At 50.6% G+C, this 18,127-nt stretch overlaps 1 protein-coding gene across 9 annotated transcripts in view; it reads left to right on the forward strand.

Moving 5' to 3' along the window:
* The window catches only part of EIF4G3 (eukaryotic translation initiation factor 4 gamma 3), a 92,417-nt gene that overhangs the window by 47,661 nt on the left and 26,629 nt on the right, over positions 1-18,127 (forward strand). For 3 of the 9 annotated variants that reach the window (XM_042892489.1, XM_042892488.1, XM_042892484.1), the window contains 11 exons: positions 3,165-3,344; positions 3,799-3,913; positions 5,637-5,737; positions 6,605-6,727; positions 8,177-8,285; positions 10,580-11,386; positions 12,558-12,646; positions 13,747-13,996; positions 15,100-15,257; positions 16,341-16,466; positions 17,419-17,529. In XM_042892489.1, the coding sequence (XP_042748423.1) occupies positions 3,165-3,344; positions 3,799-3,913; positions 5,637-5,737; positions 6,605-6,727; positions 8,177-8,285; positions 10,580-11,386; positions 12,558-12,646; positions 13,747-13,996; positions 15,100-15,257; positions 16,341-16,466; positions 17,419-17,529 (2,169 nt within the window). The remainder of the gene's footprint in view (positions 1-3,164; positions 3,345-3,798; positions 3,914-5,636; positions 5,738-6,604; positions 6,728-8,176; positions 8,286-10,579; positions 11,387-12,557; positions 12,647-13,746; positions 13,997-15,099; positions 15,258-16,340; positions 16,467-17,418; positions 17,530-18,127) is intronic. The other 6 variants (XM_042892482.1, XM_042892481.1, XM_042892483.1 and 3 more) reach the window with 6 other exon arrangements.

Below are 18,127 nucleotides of genomic sequence, written 5' to 3' on the forward strand. Positions count from 1 at the left end.
CATTTTCTGGAAGAAAGTGGGGCACAATGTCTGTTTTCAACCTCCTGGCATTCTCCTGTAGGGTACCATTAGCGTTACTTAAAAATGGGTCTGTGTGAGCACCCCTTTGGCCTTTCAAAACAAATCTTTTACCAAATCAGTGTAGTAAAATATTTCTGTGAATGACTTTGAGTATTGCTAGTTTAGCTTCGAAGGGACGTAATAGGAGAAAGCATCAAGAAGTCTGATAGTGCAGAGTTTGGGCAGTAAAACCCATAAACAAACCTGTTGCACAGTGCTCTGAAATCTGATTTTCTTGTGTATTTTAATTTGACTTACAGGAACTGGAATAACTCAAAGCAATGCAGGCTTTGCTGGAGACCTCTATGGCTGGCTCTTCCACATCCTCCTGTTGTCTTGTTTGGAATAACGGATCTGCTTCTTTTCTTGCTGTGTCCTTCTTCCTAGAAGTAATGCGAACCTTATTTTTTTTCCTTCCTCTCTGGATCCAGCTTCCTCTCTGATGGTGTGGGCAGTGTTGTGGAGAGGTTGTTGGTTTGGTTGGTTTGCTTGCTTAACCCCAAGTTTCCTTGCTGGAGGTTCTCTTTCTGCCATGGAGCATCTTGGCACTCCCCTGGTGTTACTGAGTGCTCGGTGGAAGGGCAGTACAACGTGGTGCACAGAGCATGCTTTCATTCCATCTGCCAAGGCAGGGAGGAGAGCTGGCTTGCGTTCCACGAGGAGCAGTTTTTCCAGCGTGTCTCCCCTACCCCTCATGTTTCATGCTCTGCCAGAGGCAGAAAGGAAAAGCTGTCTGTAGGCCAGCACTTTCCATTGCTGTCAGGTTTTCCTCTGCCATTTCAGTGCTGTGTTACCAGCAGGCCCCTGACACGTATCTGCAGGAGTGTGGGGTGGCACCTGTGTGCGCCGCTGCAGGATTCCCAGCTTCTGCCCTGCTGCTGGGGAGCATCCATCTCCAGCGCCTTCACTCTGCAGAACCGTGGTGGCTATTGCCTTTTTTCTTCTTTTCTTCTTCTCTTTTCTCATTCTTCCTTTCCCTTCCCTTTCTTCTTCATTCCCTACTGCACTTTGGCTCTCCCAGAGTTCTGCAACCCGCTAACAGCATAGCAATGGTCATAACTCAGCAGTTGGCAGCGGAGAAAGAAACGACATGATTTCCTTCATTCCTGAACCTGGAGTACAGGCCCTTCCAAGGCATCCCCCCTGATGGTTCTGCACATTTATCAGTAGCCCTGAGAATAGTGAAGAGAAGCGGCAGTGAAAGAAAATATTTTAGAATTCTTTTTGATGTCTTCAGGGATTGAGGAATTGCAGAATTCAGTTAATCTCACTGTAAATTTAGCATATCTCCCGGTAGTGGCTCCTTGCGTCTGGGCAGCCACACAGCTGTGTTAGTGGAGGAGCAGAGCAGCACAGCTCTTCCCGTTCTCTTCCTGCACCCTCACTTCCAGATGTCCCCATGCAGCTGCTGCTGTCCGGGTCACACGGAGCAGTGATGGCTCTGCACCCCGGCTCACAGAGTTGGACGTAAGGCGTTGTGCTCACCCTGGTTGTGTCTGGATTTCTGCAGCAGAGGTTGGCTTTTCTGGAGACGTGTTTTGCTATGGGAGCACTGTAGGTATCATAGAGCGCTCAGGAGCACCAGAACGGCCATTTTAATGTCACTGTCATGTCACATAGAGGCATCACAGCTTCCTTCTGCCCTGCCCCGTGCTCTCCGAATGCCGAGGCAGACAAGCCTAGCACATGCCTTCATCCTTTAGCAATTACCCTCTTTTTTTGGTTCTCACAGACTATTTGCATTGATACACTTCATCAGTCAGCTTTCTTTGGTGTGATGTACGATGACCTAATTTTATTATCGTTATTTTTTTGCTTAGCAATTAAATACGCGGCATTTCTTATCCTTCCAGTCTGGATGCAGAAGTGGAGACCAAACCCATGATTTGAGCATGTGTTACTGCTTTATCCACTTTGTATTACTGAAAGAGACCAAAAAGGAAAAATGTTTGACCTAGGAACAGAGTAAATATAGAGTCTTTGTGTAGCATCACAATTCCTACAGTTAATTATTGTTTGTTTTTTTTCTTTATTATTATTAATTTCTGTACTTCCATATGAAACCTTTCCAGAGGAGTTTCTGCCCCTGATGTGGGGTTCTGGTAGGACAGTCCTGCACCAGTTCAGTGTCCTTCTTGCTGTTTGTGCAGGATCTCAGTCACAGCAGGGCAGAAAGATGAATGGAGCTGTGTGCAGTTAGGGTGCATGTTAAATCCTATTCCTTCCTATTGATCTGTAAGCTGTTCCATTGGCTTTCTTTCTGTTTCCTGCTGCTTTCTTGCTTCGTTATTGAAGGGAGGATTCAGACCTATACAGGTAATTTTAACTCCTGGTTCTGCATGGCATAAGTGTCTCTTTCTCACTCGCATCATTATTTTGTTAGTGAATGCCTGACTGTCTGCATACCTTACCAGCTGGGTCTGAGGGTTGCCAGGGCTCGCAGCCGGAGCGAGGGCTGCTGTGAAAGCTCCATCCTGGGATGCTGGTGCCTTTCCCAGTGCTTCTGAGCCGAGACCTGAGCACATTCCAGTGGGTTCCTTGATTTCCTGGACCTGTTCCACTTGTTTGGGGCATCACTTCATGCAAACATGGTAGAGGAGTTTGGTGCCACCTGGAAGAGGTTGCCACCCTTCTGGAAACGAAGCACAAGACAAGTTCCCTGGCTCAGTTTGCACGGGGCGTCTGTGGCCTTCATAAAGCTGGGCCTTCAGCTGTTCTGGAGTTAGATTGGAACAGCTGCCTTGATCTTTGATTTCCTGATAAAGGTGGCTTTTGGCAGTCATCCCACCTTATAAAAGCATATTTGACAGAAATTGTGTTTCTGGCTGTTGCTGTGAAAGTTGGGGTGTATAATTCAGTAGGTGCAAACTAATAGCTAGATGTAAAGTTTCACACCTGGTAAAAATCGAAGGTGCTAGCATGAGCTTGTTGTTTACAAATAGTCAGAAATTGTCCTGCTGTTTTCTGAATGCGTGGCAACCCTTTGGAAGTAGTACTGAATGGCAATATTGTCTGCCTTTGTAATGCTGCCCATCCTTCCCCAGAAGGACTGACCGACTCTTTGTTCTCTCCTCTCTCCTCCCTCTCTCCCTTCCCTGCCCCAGTTTTTTCAGAGGCCTCAGATCCAGCCTCCACGAGCCACCATCCAGAACAGCAGCCCTTCCATCCGTCCTGGTGCACAAACACCGACCGCAGTGTATCAGACCAACCAACACATCATGATGGTTAATCACCTGCCGATGCCGTATCCCATGCCTCAGGCCCCCCAGTACTGTATACCACAGGTACAGACACCTTTCCCAGGCACTCTAGAAGCCAAGCAACCTTTGCTCTGTCTGGATTTTCTCCATGACTGCTGCAGCATCAGCAGAGGGAGAGAGATGTAACTCTCGCTGCATATTTAGATCCCGACCTTCTCTTTTATGAAATATCTGCTCATCTGAGCACGGAGGCATTAGGAATGAATGAACCCTTTGGTTTTCGAGATCCTTTCAGCAACGGTGTGAAATCAAGCTCCTTGGAAAATGCTGTAGATGTATTTAAATTGACTTAACAGCTCTAAAACCTTGGGCTTTGTAAGAACGCAGTATTACCAAAAGAGGGGAGTGACTTGTCTTTGTAAAGAACTTTGACAGCCTCATCTTTATTGATTTTTGAGGCTTCTGTTGCATTTCCTTCGTGCAGCAGCACGCCATCGCCTATCTCTCTGTAAACAGGTGGTTGTGTTTTTCCTCCTAGTATCGCCACAGCGGCCCACCCTACGTCGGGCCCCCCCAGCAGTACCCTGTGCAGCCACCGGGGCCGGGCCCGTTCTATCCAGGACCGGGTCCTGGGGAATTCCCCAACGCCTATGGTGAGTTCTGCTTGGACGTTTCCTGCGTGTGTTTTTTGCACTTGTCAAGCTGAAGATTTGTAATACCAAACTGGATTAGCATTTATTTGAACTTTAAATAGCTGCTTGATTCGGTTGTGTTACGGCCCTGATTATTCACTCCTGAAAAAATCACAGTAATGGAGTTTTGTTTGTATGAATGCTCAAGGAAGGGCTGCAGCTCATAGAACTACCCACAGTCACGTGTGAACAAGAATAGTGGCTGGCTGTTATTCCCTGCTAAATCATTACTATTGATTGAGGTGTTGTCAGTACATCCCTCAGCCCTTGTCTCCTCTGAGCTACGCCCTCCAAAGTTAGCATCTTTGGTTCCCGCATTCCTCGTTTGGTGTTTAGAAATGGAGAAGGGCAAGCCTTTGCCTTACCTGCTGTCTGGTGCTGTGGGGTGGGTGGTCGCCCTGTGCTGTGCTCTGTGGCCGTTTGCACGTGGTGCTGAGTGTGTGACACTGTCTCTCAGACCCTGAGGCTCAGAGCCACACCACGGAGCAGAGCAGCTTCCTCCTCCATCCCCCAGCAGCTCACAGCCGCCTCTCTCCTGGCTCCTTGCATGCAGATGTGTGAGCGTCCGTCTGTCCCATGGCACCTCTTCCTTTGGCAGGTCTTCTTCTTCCAAAGCCCTTGGAAGGGCCTTGGAAGGGCTTTGTCATTTCTAACATGCTGCCATATGCGATGATACCACACTCGAAGCACAGTCCCCTCCAAGAGTTTCTGCAGGATCTATCAGCACAAACAAACCTGTTCTGTTTGAATGACTGCAGAAATAGGTGTCTTGCAGTAATGCGTATCATTGTTATTGCCATTATTTGCCTTGCCTTGCCCACTTCTAAGAACTCTGGGAAACCCCAGGATGTTTCAACAAGCCCTTCCTTTGGAGCTGCAGCAGTGGGGCCTGCTCTCAGCCCTTGCTTTCCAGCTGACAGCTTGAGGAATGCATCCTTTGAAGTTGCAGATCAGATTGTGCAGAGCTGGGTTCACTGGCTTTTGTGTATTTCTCCACTTGCTTGAGATAGCAGTAACCTCCTGTTTTGGTTACAGTGGTCACAAAGACGTCAGAAACACAGTGCAGATTTTCATTCCCATTCAAAGGTTAGTTCAGCTGAAGAATAAATCAGATTAATTCGGGGGGGGGAGTGAAAGCAAGTGGCCATCTAGCATCCATGGAAAAGCAGACAACAGCCCTGCATTGCACGCTTGCCTGCTGTCTGGTATGTGGGCAGGAGACAGCTCTGCTGTGACACTCCTGTTTGTGGAGCACTTCTGGAGAGAACCCATTCTCCATGAGGCAGTCTCAGTGCATAAAGAAAATGCAGCGGTGTTGGATGTTAGGCATGCAGTCAGCAATGCAGTGTAGTTTTGGGGTGCTGTCTGTGCTTCTTTGTGTCACCAAGCAGTGGAGCCCAAGGGGGGCACGTTGCTTTTCCTGCCCTAGGGGTCTCAGTAGCCACTGGGGCACACGCTAAGCTCTCACGTGAAGAAGTGACCTCATCTCCTGTCTTGCTGGAGCAGCAGCTCCCATTTAGTGGAAGTGGGGAAGAGCAAAACAGACTGGTTTGCAGCTGGAAGTGTTGGTCAAAAGAAGGGAGGGAGGAGCAGGTGGACAAGCAGCTTCACCTCTTGTGTTTGGTTTTGTTTTGTTAACAAACAAGCTGAATCTCTCACTCATTTCTGTGCTGTCCTTCCCCAGGAACACCTTTCTACCCGAGTCAGCCGGTGTATCAGTCAGCACCCATCATAGTGCCTACGCAGCAGCAGCAGCCTCCACCAGCAAAAAGAGAGAAAAAAACGGTAAGGGAGCCTCTCTGACAGTACGCTGTGTCTGGGCACTGCCCTGCTGCTAAGGCTGAAGGACATGGGTGAGGGCTTGAGCTGAAACCTGAGCTGTATCTTTGGAGGGGCTGACTCTTCCATCGCACACCCACACTGCATTGGCACTGCGCAGCGCTGACTTCGTTTCAGTTTGATGGGGAACCTTTCTGTGCTGTTCTGTAACGTCACAGCCAGATGGGAGGGAACACACTTCTGCAGCTAATGGGAACCCACAAGCTATACACTGAAGAATATATGCACTGATACTTCATTCCATGTGGCCTGATGAATTCCCACCTGCAGTGACAGCGGTTCAGGCGCCGGTTGAGCGCTCAGTGTGTTCTCAGGTGTTTGGTTTTGGATGGCATGCTCCATCTCAGTGTGGAAGAGGAAAACAGAAAGGCTTTCTCCTGTCCCAGCAGCTGGGCTGCCAAGGCCACTGCATCTCCAATTGGGTAATATGGGGCTTTTTGTTTCTTTCTTTTTGTCTGGCAAGTTTATTTCTGTAGCTAAACTGCTACATTGTCCAATTTTCGCTAAGCTTATTTTCCTAATCTAGAGATCACAGATGCACAACAAGGCATGCATTTCTTCTTAAAGTTGTGCCACACTTGCTTTAGATCGAAGGGAAGAGGTGCGTGTGTTTGATGAGCATTTTGATTGAATTGGGTTTTAAGATGAGGAGATGAGATACCATGCATTTCAGGTTGCAGTGCTCCTGCAGAGCATCAGCTCAGTCTGGAGTGTCTCGTGCTGTGTGGGATGGTAGCATGTCCTGCCCCTGAGCCCCAGGGACAGCTTGTGAAGGAAGATTCACTCAAACTCTTTCTTGGTTCCAAACCGTAGATCCGGATCCGGGATCCGAACCAGGGGGGCAAAGATATAACAGAAGAAATAATGTCCGGCGGGGGCAGCAGGAACCCAACGCCGCCCATCGTCAGACCCACCTCCACCCCAACCCCGCCTCAGGTAACAGCATGACTGTGTGGCTTTGCCTTTGTTAGAGCAGCTTCTTTATCTTCCATCCACACCAGCAACACTTGGATGCTCTTTCCCTAAGTTGTCCATGTCCTTAAGCTTTTTTTTTCCCCAGGTTTGGTCATTTTTAGCAGCCCTCAGCTTGTACCATGCAGAGCTGCAGTGCTGCTGGCAGTCCCTCCTTCCCCTTGTGTGTGTCAGCAGCGGTGGTTGAAGCTGGTGAAGTCTTTGGGGAGGACATGGTGTCTCCACTACTGGCTCGTGCCCCCCATAGGTCATGCCTGGGGTTGGTGGTACATCTCATATCACATTACTGTCCATGCTAAAGCCCTCCCACTTTAGTCTTGCTTTAGGGTGCTACAGGGACAGTGACTCAGGCCATTTATCGTGGAATTTCCAAATCTGGTCTTTGTGCGTGCAGCCTCTCAAGGGAAAGAAACAAACAACAAAACCAAATCAACAGAAAAGGGCATGGCCAACAATTAAGCTGATTGGAAACCTGGGGCTGTTGGGTCCTTTCTGGACCAGGAGAGCAGTGCAGATGGGCAGTACTGCTATGAGCACACATCCACCTTGACATGAACCCCAGAGTCTGGAAGTGGCAGTGTGGACAAGCTGCAGACAGCTGTTTCAGAGTGCTTGTGGGGGGTGCCAGGTAACGCAGGCACTCACCGGGTTGCTTCTGCATCCGGCAGTCTATTTTAAGGTACTACAATTAAGTCAAACGGGACAAAATAAATGCTCCTCAAGAGGAGGTTAGTAAGCCTGGATTTCTCATCAGCTGTCATTTGTATGCAGAGTGCAACAGTGATGTCCAATCATATGCTCTAAGCAAAGTATGCAAATACTTCATTGTTTCATAATCAGGCTTCGTTTTGATTAGCTACTTGGAGCCACTTTTGTTAATGACAGAAGAGCTCTGAGATAGAGCTCACCAGTGAAATTCCATTTGTGCAACACAACTGGAAATTCAAGCCCGCTTGAGCCAGGAGGTTCAGAGTTATTGTCCCAACAGCATCGGTGATTTCTCTCAAGCAGGAGTGTTCTGCCCTGCTCAAAGGCAGTAGCTGAAGAAGTTGGAAAGGGGAGTCCCAGGAAAGGGAGAAGATGGGCAGAGCTTCTTTTTAGGGAAATGCATTCAGCGTGGATTTCTGACGGTGTCTGAAAGGAGCCGGACAGCCGTGTCCTGGGCACTCTGCTCTGTCAGGTCGGGTTCTGCAGGAGGAGCATCCTTCTCAGCTGTGTGACCTGCTGCTCCTGCACTGTGTGTCTGCATATGGGAGGCATTGAGCTCCCTCTGTGCTGGCATTCTCTTATTTTCTCCCTGCCTCTTGGTTTCCCCTGTGCTCTTCTCATCTCCCCCTTCCCTGCTTGCGTTCACATTGCCAGTTTTTCTGTTCTCATGTTCATTGCTGCCCTGTTTTGTCCTTCCACCCTCAGCAGCTGCCCAGCCAGGTCCCAGAGCCCGGCCCTGTGCTCTATGGGCCAGTGGAGAGCAGCCACCTCAATGCCAGCACTGCCGGCCCCACAGCCATCGCCCCGAAGCAAGGTTGGTCATCAGATATTTCCTCTGCTGTTATTTTTAGTCCTTTTTCTCCTTTCTTGTTCCAGTTGGAATATTTTTGGCAGGGAGAGAAGCAGGGTGGCATTCAGCAGCAATAGAAGGGGAGGGGCCGTCTCTTCCTCCAGTGGAACGTGGAACAATGTGTTGCTAAGGGAATTAATTGAAATTTGCCTGTGTGAAACTGCTTAACAAAAAATGGTATTAAAGCTTGTATGTCGTGAACATTATTCCAGAGTAGTGAGAACTGTGAAGCTCCTCTCACCCATGTGCCGTCCTTCAGAAACAAACGTACGTCAGGAAAGGGCTCTTAGCAGAGAGGCTTGGCATCACTGCTGCCATTCATCAGCCGCAGCAGAGCATCCCAGGGGTGCCCGGAGAGCTCTGGCCTGTGGTGTGGGAGAGAGTAATTAGAAAAACTGTGACTGGGCCGTGAGTCTCGGAAATGGCTCACTGAAAAGAAACCAGGGCACAGATGGAAAAGGTTTCCTGAAGTGATCATGTTTCATTCTTACACCTCAGAATGGGTGTTTGAAGGGGGTCTTCAGCTGTCTGTGTGGAGAGGAGATGTCAGAGGAGGGGAGGTGCTGCGCACCAGGTCCTGCGGTGACACTTTATGGCCATGAAAAGCTTCAGTGAGCAATGTGTGTGGTGCAGGGCTGGCACTGTGTGTAGCAGCACAGCCGGCACTGCTGTTGGCAGCCTTTGGAATTCTTGGACTTTCTCTACAAGACGAGCAGTCCATGCTCTGGGTTCACAGCTGTTGCAGCGGTCCCTGGCTGTCGGGCTGTGCAGGCATGCAGGGATGCAGGCAGGCAGAGCTGAGGGCTGCAGCACCGTGTGGGCAAGCAGTGCTCAGTGCTGTCGGTGCCCGGTGTGTGCAGAGCACTGCAGAGTGCTCCAGTGAGCAGCAGCTCTGCCTCACAAATATCTGTGCTGGGACAAAGGGTGGAAAAATGGCAGCGAGCCCAGCGATTATTTTTGGATAAACAGCGTGGAGCTGGGATGGGTTCCCATGTCCAGCTGGATCTCACCCAGCACCCCACCGCCTCCCTGGGTACACCGAGGGAAGGTAAGCGGGCTGAATCAGTGTGCATGAGCGGCTCCCATGCTGCTGTTTGGCCTTCTCAGCCATGTGTGGGTCCTTGTCTCTGTGGTCACTCGCAGATGGGAATCCTCACCGGGACTTGGAGATTTGGTCTTCAAGGGAAGATGTGCTTCTCCTCGGCCAGGTTTGCTCCTGGCTCTGAAATCCTCCTCTGGTTCCATCTCTCCTTGAATTCTGCACAGTCCTCCCTGCATGAGGTGCAGGCTGAAGGCTGTTTGTTTGGACCACCGCTCTCCAGATGCAGCTGTATGGCTTTTGCTGTGTTTTTACTTCCCAGAATGTTTTTTCTGGGCTCTTCAAATGTTCGAGTTTTTTTTTGTTTTGTTTTGTTTTGAGCAATCACATTTATCTCTGGGGAGAGAATACCCAGGCAGTGTTTATAGAGAACTGTAAATGTCAGGAATGCTCCACTCTGCAGCCACGTTCCAGAATTGGAGGTGACGCATTTTCTTCTCTAAACCAGTTCTGGGTCGTTCCACAGAGCCTTCAGAATCCAAATCCAACCCTCCTGAGCCTTTGGACCACAAACACGTAGTGGCAGTGGTGCTGTTTGGTGGCAGCTGTGCTTCACTCGCTTTTGTTTCTGCTTTCTTTGGAAAAGATATCTCCTCTTGGCTGAAATTTAGAACAAAAATGGGATTATGTCCTTCAGTCTGTTGGAGCTTAGAACTAGCAAGTGCAGAAGAAGCTGAATGTGTCTCACATAGCGGTGATGATGTGATGCATGGCAGGCTTAAAGCACAGCCTGTCACCAGCCGTCGGGCAGCATCCCCTAGCACTGCTGTCCAGAGCTGTGGGTGCCCCATCCATGGAGGTGCCCCAGGCTGTGGATGGGCCTTGGGCAGCCTGAGCTGGTGGGGGCTGCCAGCCCATGGTAGGGGTGGGCTTTCAGGCCCCTTCCAACCTCAGCCATCCCATGGCTGTGACACGATGCGGCGATGCTGGCGGGGATTTCGCAGGCAGCTGGCTGCTCTCAGCACCCGTTTGCCTGTCAGGACAGGAGCTGCTCAGCTCTCGGCGCTACAACCCTATATTCTTCCACAACAGAACCCAACTCAGGTGCATTTTTGTCTTCTGTGGAGTTTCTGGAGCAGGGGAGTTGGGGCCGGGGGGGGCAGCTACAGCAGAGACTGGTGTTCAGATTGTAACATCGCCTTTTGTTTTCCTTTCCCAGAAGAGAAGCCAAAACCAGACCCAGTATTAAAGCCGTCTTCTCCCATGCTCCGGGCAGAGCCCACAGCAGAGAAGCAGGACCCAGCCCTGCCGGTGGCTGAGCCCAGCCCTCCGCACAGCCCGCCGGCCCCTGCTGCGGCCCCATCGCCGCCCCCCGCCCCGCTTGCGGCCGCTGCCACCGCTGCTGCTGCTAAACCTTCGCCCACCGCCGACCCCGAGGAGAGATGTGAAGTTGCTTCCCCCAAGGAGGAGGCGATGCCTCTCCCCAGCCTGGACGCGTCGGACCCAGTGCCCACAGAGGAGCCCCGTGGCGAGGCGTGCCAGGAGGCGGGCAGCCGTGTGGCACCCGGCGATGTGCCGGTGACAGTGAGCGTGAACATGAACACCAGTAAGGAACTGAACGGAGTGAGTGAGAGCATCGCTGCTGCAGAGAGTGGGGCCGACGTGGCTGCAGGGGACGTTGTGCCGCTCGCTGCTGACCCACAGGAACCAGAGGCAGCTCCCGGGGACCTGGGCTCCGTGCCCCTCCCCAGCACCCCCCGTGTAGCCCCATCCCCACTGCCCGCCCCAGCTCCCAGCCCTCCTTCTCCTCCTGCTGCTCTGACCAGTACAGCCCCTTCCCCACCACCACCTCTGCCTCCTGGTGCCCCCCCTGCTCAGGGAGATGTGGAGGGAGAGGAAGGCGCAAGGACTGCTCCTAGTGAAGAGCTGACAGATGCTGAGAAGAAGGAGGAGACGGAGGCGGATGGGCAACTGGAGGAGAGCACGGAGGCTCTGAGCTTGAGCTCTAGCAAGAGTCCTGTCCCAGGTAAGTGCTTGGCAGCACGGGGCGTGCAGCAGAGCCGTTGGAAGGGCTCTTTGGGGCTCTTCTGTCTGGTGTTCCCGTTTGTATCTGTCTCCGGGAAATCTGATTCTGCCTCATGGCCTTTGCTTTGATTGCAAAATGCTAAGCTCTGTTTGCAGCTACAGAACATCCCTGGGTAATTGTTCATAAAAGTGGTAGCCAGCTTTGCACGCACATCCTGGGGTTGGCATCTGTTAGCCAAAACATGGGCTTTCACAACTGAGAAAGGAGAATTTCTCAAGTCGTGTAAAGCATCAACGAAACTCTGAGGTTGGTGATTCAGGGAGGGTGGAACTCTCCCAGGTCGGGGTTTGTACTCTGCCCATCCTGTCAGCAGAATGTTGTTGTTCAGGTGAAGTGGTAAAGAAAGGAAGATGCTTTTCCTCAGCATCTGCTGGAAACTAAAGGCTTGAGCAGCAAATCCATCTGCTGGAAACTTCAATCACAAAATCAGTTCTGTTTACACTGTTAAATATGCACTTGTGCTTGTGTCAGAATTTAAGTTGGTAACACTGGCAACAAATTACGAGCATGTTGGACTAATGGTTTTGTATTTTAATATACTGCATGGTTTCTTTTACCCTTCCGGGGAGAAAGGTAATTAGTGTAAGTCACTGCAGACCCTAGAAATATTATATGGTATTTTCTTTGAATCAGTTGTCCGGGGAAATTAATGAGCAGTGGAGCTGTTAACCTGCTTTAAAATCAAAACATAAACCCAGCTCACGAGAACTGGGCTGCTGGAGTGGGAGGTGCTGTGCTGGTGGTGCTGCCGTGGTCGCCCTGTGAGGTTTGTGGGTTGGGTGGTGGTGAGCCGTTGTGATGCACCTGCTGAGAAATGCCTCACCAGGACGTCACCTCCCAAAACTCTGGTTTCTGATGTTCTCTTTTGCCCTACACGATCCTCACAGTGCTGGTAATAAACTCCTAGCTGTCAGAAGGGCCATTTGGAGCTCCAACAAGCAGTTGTGGAACAATTATCCTGTTTTAATGTCGCTCAGATGATTTTGTTAGCGCTGCTTTGAAATAAAACCTCTGTGAGGCTGCGGCTGCTCCACTACCCTGCGTGGTTGGCAGCGCAGTGAGGAGGGAAGCGCGTCGCTTGTGTTCTGATGGATGCACGCTTGCCTTGCAGCCTCAATTGCTGTAACTGCACCAAAGACGTGGAAGAAACCAAAAGAGTGGACCCAGGGCACTGAGGAGGTGACAGAGGCAGAGGCAGAGGTGAGGGAACACAGCGTTCCTTTCTCTGTATTCACTGATGATGTTGATGTCTTCAAAGGCTGCTTCAGACACGCTGCTTCCTCTGTCTCACAAGGACCCAAGGCAGACTTTTTGGGAACATTTCCCAAACCTGTGATATTCCCTGGCATCTCTTAGAGCAGTGGCTTTTGGCTGTCCCTGGACCTTGAAGCTCCAAGTTTTCTTCATTCTTGCCTTATTGAACACTTCTAGCATTCAAGAATGTGGAGTCTTAAATGCTGTCCCAAGGGGAAATGGGTTTGAACCCTTTAAAAGTGCACCATTTGGGGGTCCCAGGGCCACTCTGGTGGCATTTGGGACATTCTTTTGCTGCACAGTGATGTCATTGTGATGTCATGACCAGAGAATGACTGTGTGATGGAGGAGCTGGGAAGGAAAATAGCTGACATCTGTGCAAAACCGCCTCACCTGCAGTTAGACAAACTGGGAGTGTTGCTTTTGCTGCCATTCTGGTAGGGGTGGTGCATGGAGAGCCTCTTTCTTAAATGTCCTGGGTAAAACTGACAGTAGAACTTACAGAGCGGGTGAGGGAACTGTAACCATTCAGGATATACACCGTGCTGGTGTGCATGTGAAGAGTGGCGCTGGCTGAGCTGCCCCTGCAGGTTCTCTCTGTATGTTCTCCTGTCAGTGCTGGAGGAGTCCCATCTTTGCACTCTTTGATATTTTCACCTGTGCTAAAATGGAACGCCATGCCATTTTAACTTGCAAACCTGCAAAAAGTGTGAAAGGATGCGGTGCATGTAGTTTGGGAGGAGAGATAAGAGCCTCTCCTGGAGCACCTCAGAGTCCTTCTGTTTAATCGCTGCGGTGTCCGTGTGTGAATTCAGAATAGGGCTGTATCCTCAGAGCTCTACAATTAACAGCAGGAGTGTCAGTATATGGTGTGGTCAGCACATGTGTTGCTATGGATCTGCACAGCACGTGCAGGAAGGATTAGGGTTAGTAGAAGAAGCACACAAAACATGGCTGTTAGGCTGCGTGGGTGAACGGGGAGCCATCTGCAGGTGTTGGGCTCTGCAAGGGCTCTGACAGCACCTCTGTGTTTGTGTCTGCTTCAGCCTAAAGTAGAAGAGGAGCTCTCGAGTGACAAAGTACTTGAATCTGAACAGGATAACATGAGCCACGGGTTTCAGCTGGAGAGAGACCCCTCCGAACTTAAAAAAGTGAAACCTGTGGAAGAGAATGGAGAGCAGGAGGCAGAGCCTGTCCGCAATGGTGCTGAGAGCATGTCGGAGGGAGAGGGGGCCGACGTGACCTCGGGCTGCACAGAGGGCTCTGCTGAAGGGCCTGCACTGCAGTACAAGCCAGGTAAGCACGCTCCGGGCTGCTGCAGGTTGCTTGCCTTCTGCTGGGATTCACAAACCAGTGGGCTCTGAGAAGCTGCACATAAGCAGACACGGTTTTTACTAAACGCTGTGAAAGTCCCAACTGGGTGCTGCACAAGAGTGAGTGTGTGTGCAGTTTTAGTCACCTGATCAAACAGGAATTGTAAGAAGGAGAGAAGCAATGCTTGATTGTCAGCCCAGGCTCTGCTGCTGAGCTGTGGTGGTGCAGTTTTTCTGATGAAATACATCGTGCAGCCTCAGAGGGCAGTGGGGGGGGCCCATTCCTGGAGTTGGCCAAGGCTGTGGATGGGCCCAGGGCTGCCTGAGCTGGTGGGGCAGCCAGCCCACAGCAGGGGTGGGGATGGATCACTGCTGAGGTCCCTCCTAACCCAGAGCCATTCTGTGAGTGTGACACTGTGCTCTTGTTGCTGGTCGGTGCTATGTACAGTCTGCCTGGGGGTGTTATTATGGAGACCACTCGTAGGCCGGACCCTCGGGAAGTTCACCTTATTAAGAGAGACCTTGAGACCATCTCACTTTACAGTTGCTACCAGTCTCTAAGTTATTTCTTATTCAAGTGGAGCTTCCTCAAAATAAATGAAGTCATTTGCTTAGGAGCCTGGAAATTCTGTGAAACAAATTAGGAGGTCAGCTTGAGGAGAGGCTCCTGCAGGGATCAGGCTGCTGAGAACCCAAAACCGCTGATCAAGGAGTGAAATAAAGAAAAAAGATAAAGCTTTAGCAGCAGGTGTGAATGGACAGTCCAAAGCACAGCAGCAGCCTGGCATCCGTGCAGCACAAACGTGGCATCTCCTGCAGATGTGAAGAGTAAAGTGAGGGGACGTGGGCTCCAGGTTGGTTATTAGTTCTACATGGTGCTGGGCTGGCCGTGTGCCCCCACTTGGTTATGTTCCTTTCATGTGACGTATGTTCCTCTCCTTGCTGCCTGGCGGGCTTCAAAATTAAAATTCAAGTCCAACTTCCTGCGCAGCATTAGCTGACTCTCCCCTTCGGATTAAACAGGAACGCGTCTTCAAAAGTGGAGGTTTTGCTCCCTGTGAATCTCAGCAGCTTCTCTCATTATAGAGCAGTGGAAGCCTGTGGACCCGGATGGGAAGAAGCAGTACGACAGGGAGTTCCTGCTGGACTGCCAGTTCATGCCTGCCTGCATCCAGAAGCCAGAAGGGCTGCCTCCCATCAGTGACGTGGTTCTCGACAAGGTGAGAGGAGAGCCCATCAAACAGGTGCGTGCAATCCCTTTGGTTTCGTGGGCAAAGACTTCTGTCAGGAAGGGGAAAATCAGGAAGGGCTCGTGTCACATCACAAGATTTGTTGAGTAGTGAATGAGTGCAGACGATTTAAAATCTGAAGCACTGGTTTTCTTAATGGTCTGTATCCTGGATTAAGTTACACTGCGTAGTTTTAAAATTGAAAGTGCTGTCTTACAGCCATTAAGACCCAAGGATATTAGCAAAGCAAGAGCAAAAGGAGAGCCGTTGTCTTTTAAGAGTTCATTTCTGCCACTAGGAAAGCATAGCCCTGCTTGTGGGCAGGCTGTTTTCATCTGAAGCAGTTGTGTTGATACTTATGAGCAGGTCTAATAAACGATGACTAATACCTCGGCTCTCACAAAGCTTTGTGATTGTAAGCCGCCTTATTACAGATGTGCTTCTCCCTCCTGTACATCTGTGTATTGAAGTACTCCTTATCTGGGTGGGCTGCCGTCAGGAGCCTGTTCCTATCTCTGTTGGAGCTGTGTAGTTTGGTGTGAGCACCACAGGCTCGTTCTTAACATTCGAGCATAGTTCAGGTGTAGGTGATTCTCACGTGTAGAAATGTTTCTACTCTGAATTTCGTGCCCAGACAAATTGTGACACACAGCACTGTTCCCAAAATGATTCCATCCTCCCACTAGTTTTCTGTGCTGGCTTCTCACTGCTCTGTCTGCTCTTGGGCTGCCTGTGCTCAGCCAGCAGTCTCTTGTGTTATCACCACAGGGATTTGTTCGAGGGAAGGTGGCAGCTCTGGGATCCCAAAACAGGACAGCTGCATTCGTTGTGCACAGGACGCTGGCATGGTTTTATCTTCCTTAAATGATATTCAGCTTTGAAACGTTTCTGAGCATCACATATTTCCACAGTTGCCATCTGTGGAAGGCATTAAGTGCGCCTTTAGTGTAATGGGAGTGCATAAAACTTGCCTGGTTTGTGAAAAGCGTCATTTGGATGTTAAGTATGAATGTTATGGTTTAGCAGAGACTGTAGAGCTGCGATAGCTGCAGCGCCCACTGACGAGGCCATGTTTGTCTGCTCTGCTATGCAACGCAGGTCAACCAGCCCAAATTGCCACTGAGGACCCTGGACCCTCGGATACTGCCTCGAGGCCCAGACTTCACGCCAGCCTTTGCTGATTTTGGGAGGCAGCCTTCCGGTGGAAGAAACGTATCTGGAAGTGTGAGTTTTCCCAAGCTTGCTAATTTAACAACTGGTCTTGGCGCTCATGGAGTCCTTCCTCACGTGTTTGGGCATTTTCCAGTATTCCGATGGTTCTGGTTTTGTCTGGCTTGAGTGCAAGGGAGATATTTTCTTGGCTGTCAGAGTTTAGGAAAACAGGCAAAACACTGTGGATGTTTTTAATTGGTATGTGTTGCACTTAACATGGACTTGATCTCTTCCTTCCTCTTTTCCTTCTTGAGAATGTGGAAATGTATTTCCATGCTGTGGATTTGTCAGTCCATGTGTGCAGGCGTCCGTATCTCATACAACAACATGTTGGCATACTTTGGTTGCTTCATTCCTCATTTTTCTGCCTTTTCCTCTGCTTTCCTTTCACATTCTCTTCTTTGCCCTTTGCCTGGCTTTGCCCAAACCCTTCACCCTGCTTCTGAATTCCTCCTTTCTGTCTGTGCTGTGCTGTGTTATTCTAGGAGCTGCAGCCGGGTCGGAGCTGCCTCATGTGTCATCACTCATCTTCCATCTCTTTCTCTAAATACATTCAGGTTGTCTGCCTGGTTGCATCTAGTCGTGTATCCATCTCTTACCATTCAGAACCGCTGGTTCCAAAGACCTTCACTAAATAACTTTGACTTCTGAGTGTGCAGATTTCCAGATTTCGGAGCCAAGCCCGGCAGTGGTGCTGCAGACTTTGAGTTGCTGTAATGTTTCTGGTTGGGGAGCAGTCTTTGGCTGGTTCCTCGGTGCTGGGCACACGTCCTTGTCTTCAAGTAGCTTCGCTGTCGCGGTTTGTCTCGGAGCGCGGCGCGGTCCTGAGGCGGTGCTGCTCTTTGAGGTCACCATCGCTTGCCATGCTCAGAGATGCTGCAGTGGGCTGCAGGTTGTGCCCGGCGCTGTCGGTCCTTCGTGTGGCACCTCAGTGACACCGCTGTTGCTCTTTCTCTTTTCACAGGCCTGCAAAGTGCAGAGCGGCCCTGGATTGCCGTCCCTGGCTCGGTGCGGTTCCCCAGCATGCCCTCTCTTGGTCTCGCCTCACCCACCATTGAGGAACCTGCCAATAGGGGTAAGCCACATCCCCCCTTCCTTCCCCATCTTTGCACCTTTTTGTAGAGTTTGTTTTTTCCCCGTATCGCCCGCTGTTGATAATGAACCACCGGCAGAAAGCTTTACAAAAAGGTGCAACATTGTTTTAAAAGAACAAAAAGAAAAAAAAAAAAAGAAACAAGACTTGCATTGTACCCCTCTAGGCAGTCTTCAGTGGTGGGTGGGACAGCACCAGCTGAGGGCATGCTGGGACGTTGGCCTGAGCGGGATCCACGAGGGGTCTGCACTTTGCAGACCTATGGAAAGGGGGAGAAAAGGTAAGTGCTGCTTGCCCCGTTCATTTGGAGCATCCCGCACATAACATACATCCTACATCTGCGCCTTGAAGGGCAGTGCCTCTCTTTGCATCTTCCCCAGGGGGGCCGGAAGGGGACGTTGCTTAACGAGCGGCTGTCCTGCGGTGTTGGTGTGCAGGATGAGCGCTTCTTGGCCCACGCAGAGGCAGCCGTTGCCTCGTGGCGCATGGCAAAGCCCGCGTGCACGCTGTCTGCTCAGCCATCCAGCCTCCGCAGAGGCCATGCTCATAACGCCATCCCAGCCCACCGCCTGCTCCTTGC

The sequence above is a fragment of the Lagopus leucura genome, unplaced genomic scaffold (genome assembly GCF_019238085.1).
Source record: "Lagopus leucura isolate 7727_CA_CO unplaced genomic scaffold, USGS_WTPT01 35097-0_obj-0_obj, whole genome shotgun sequence".
Lineage (NCBI taxonomy): Eukaryota > Metazoa > Chordata > Aves > Galliformes > Phasianidae > Lagopus > Lagopus leucura.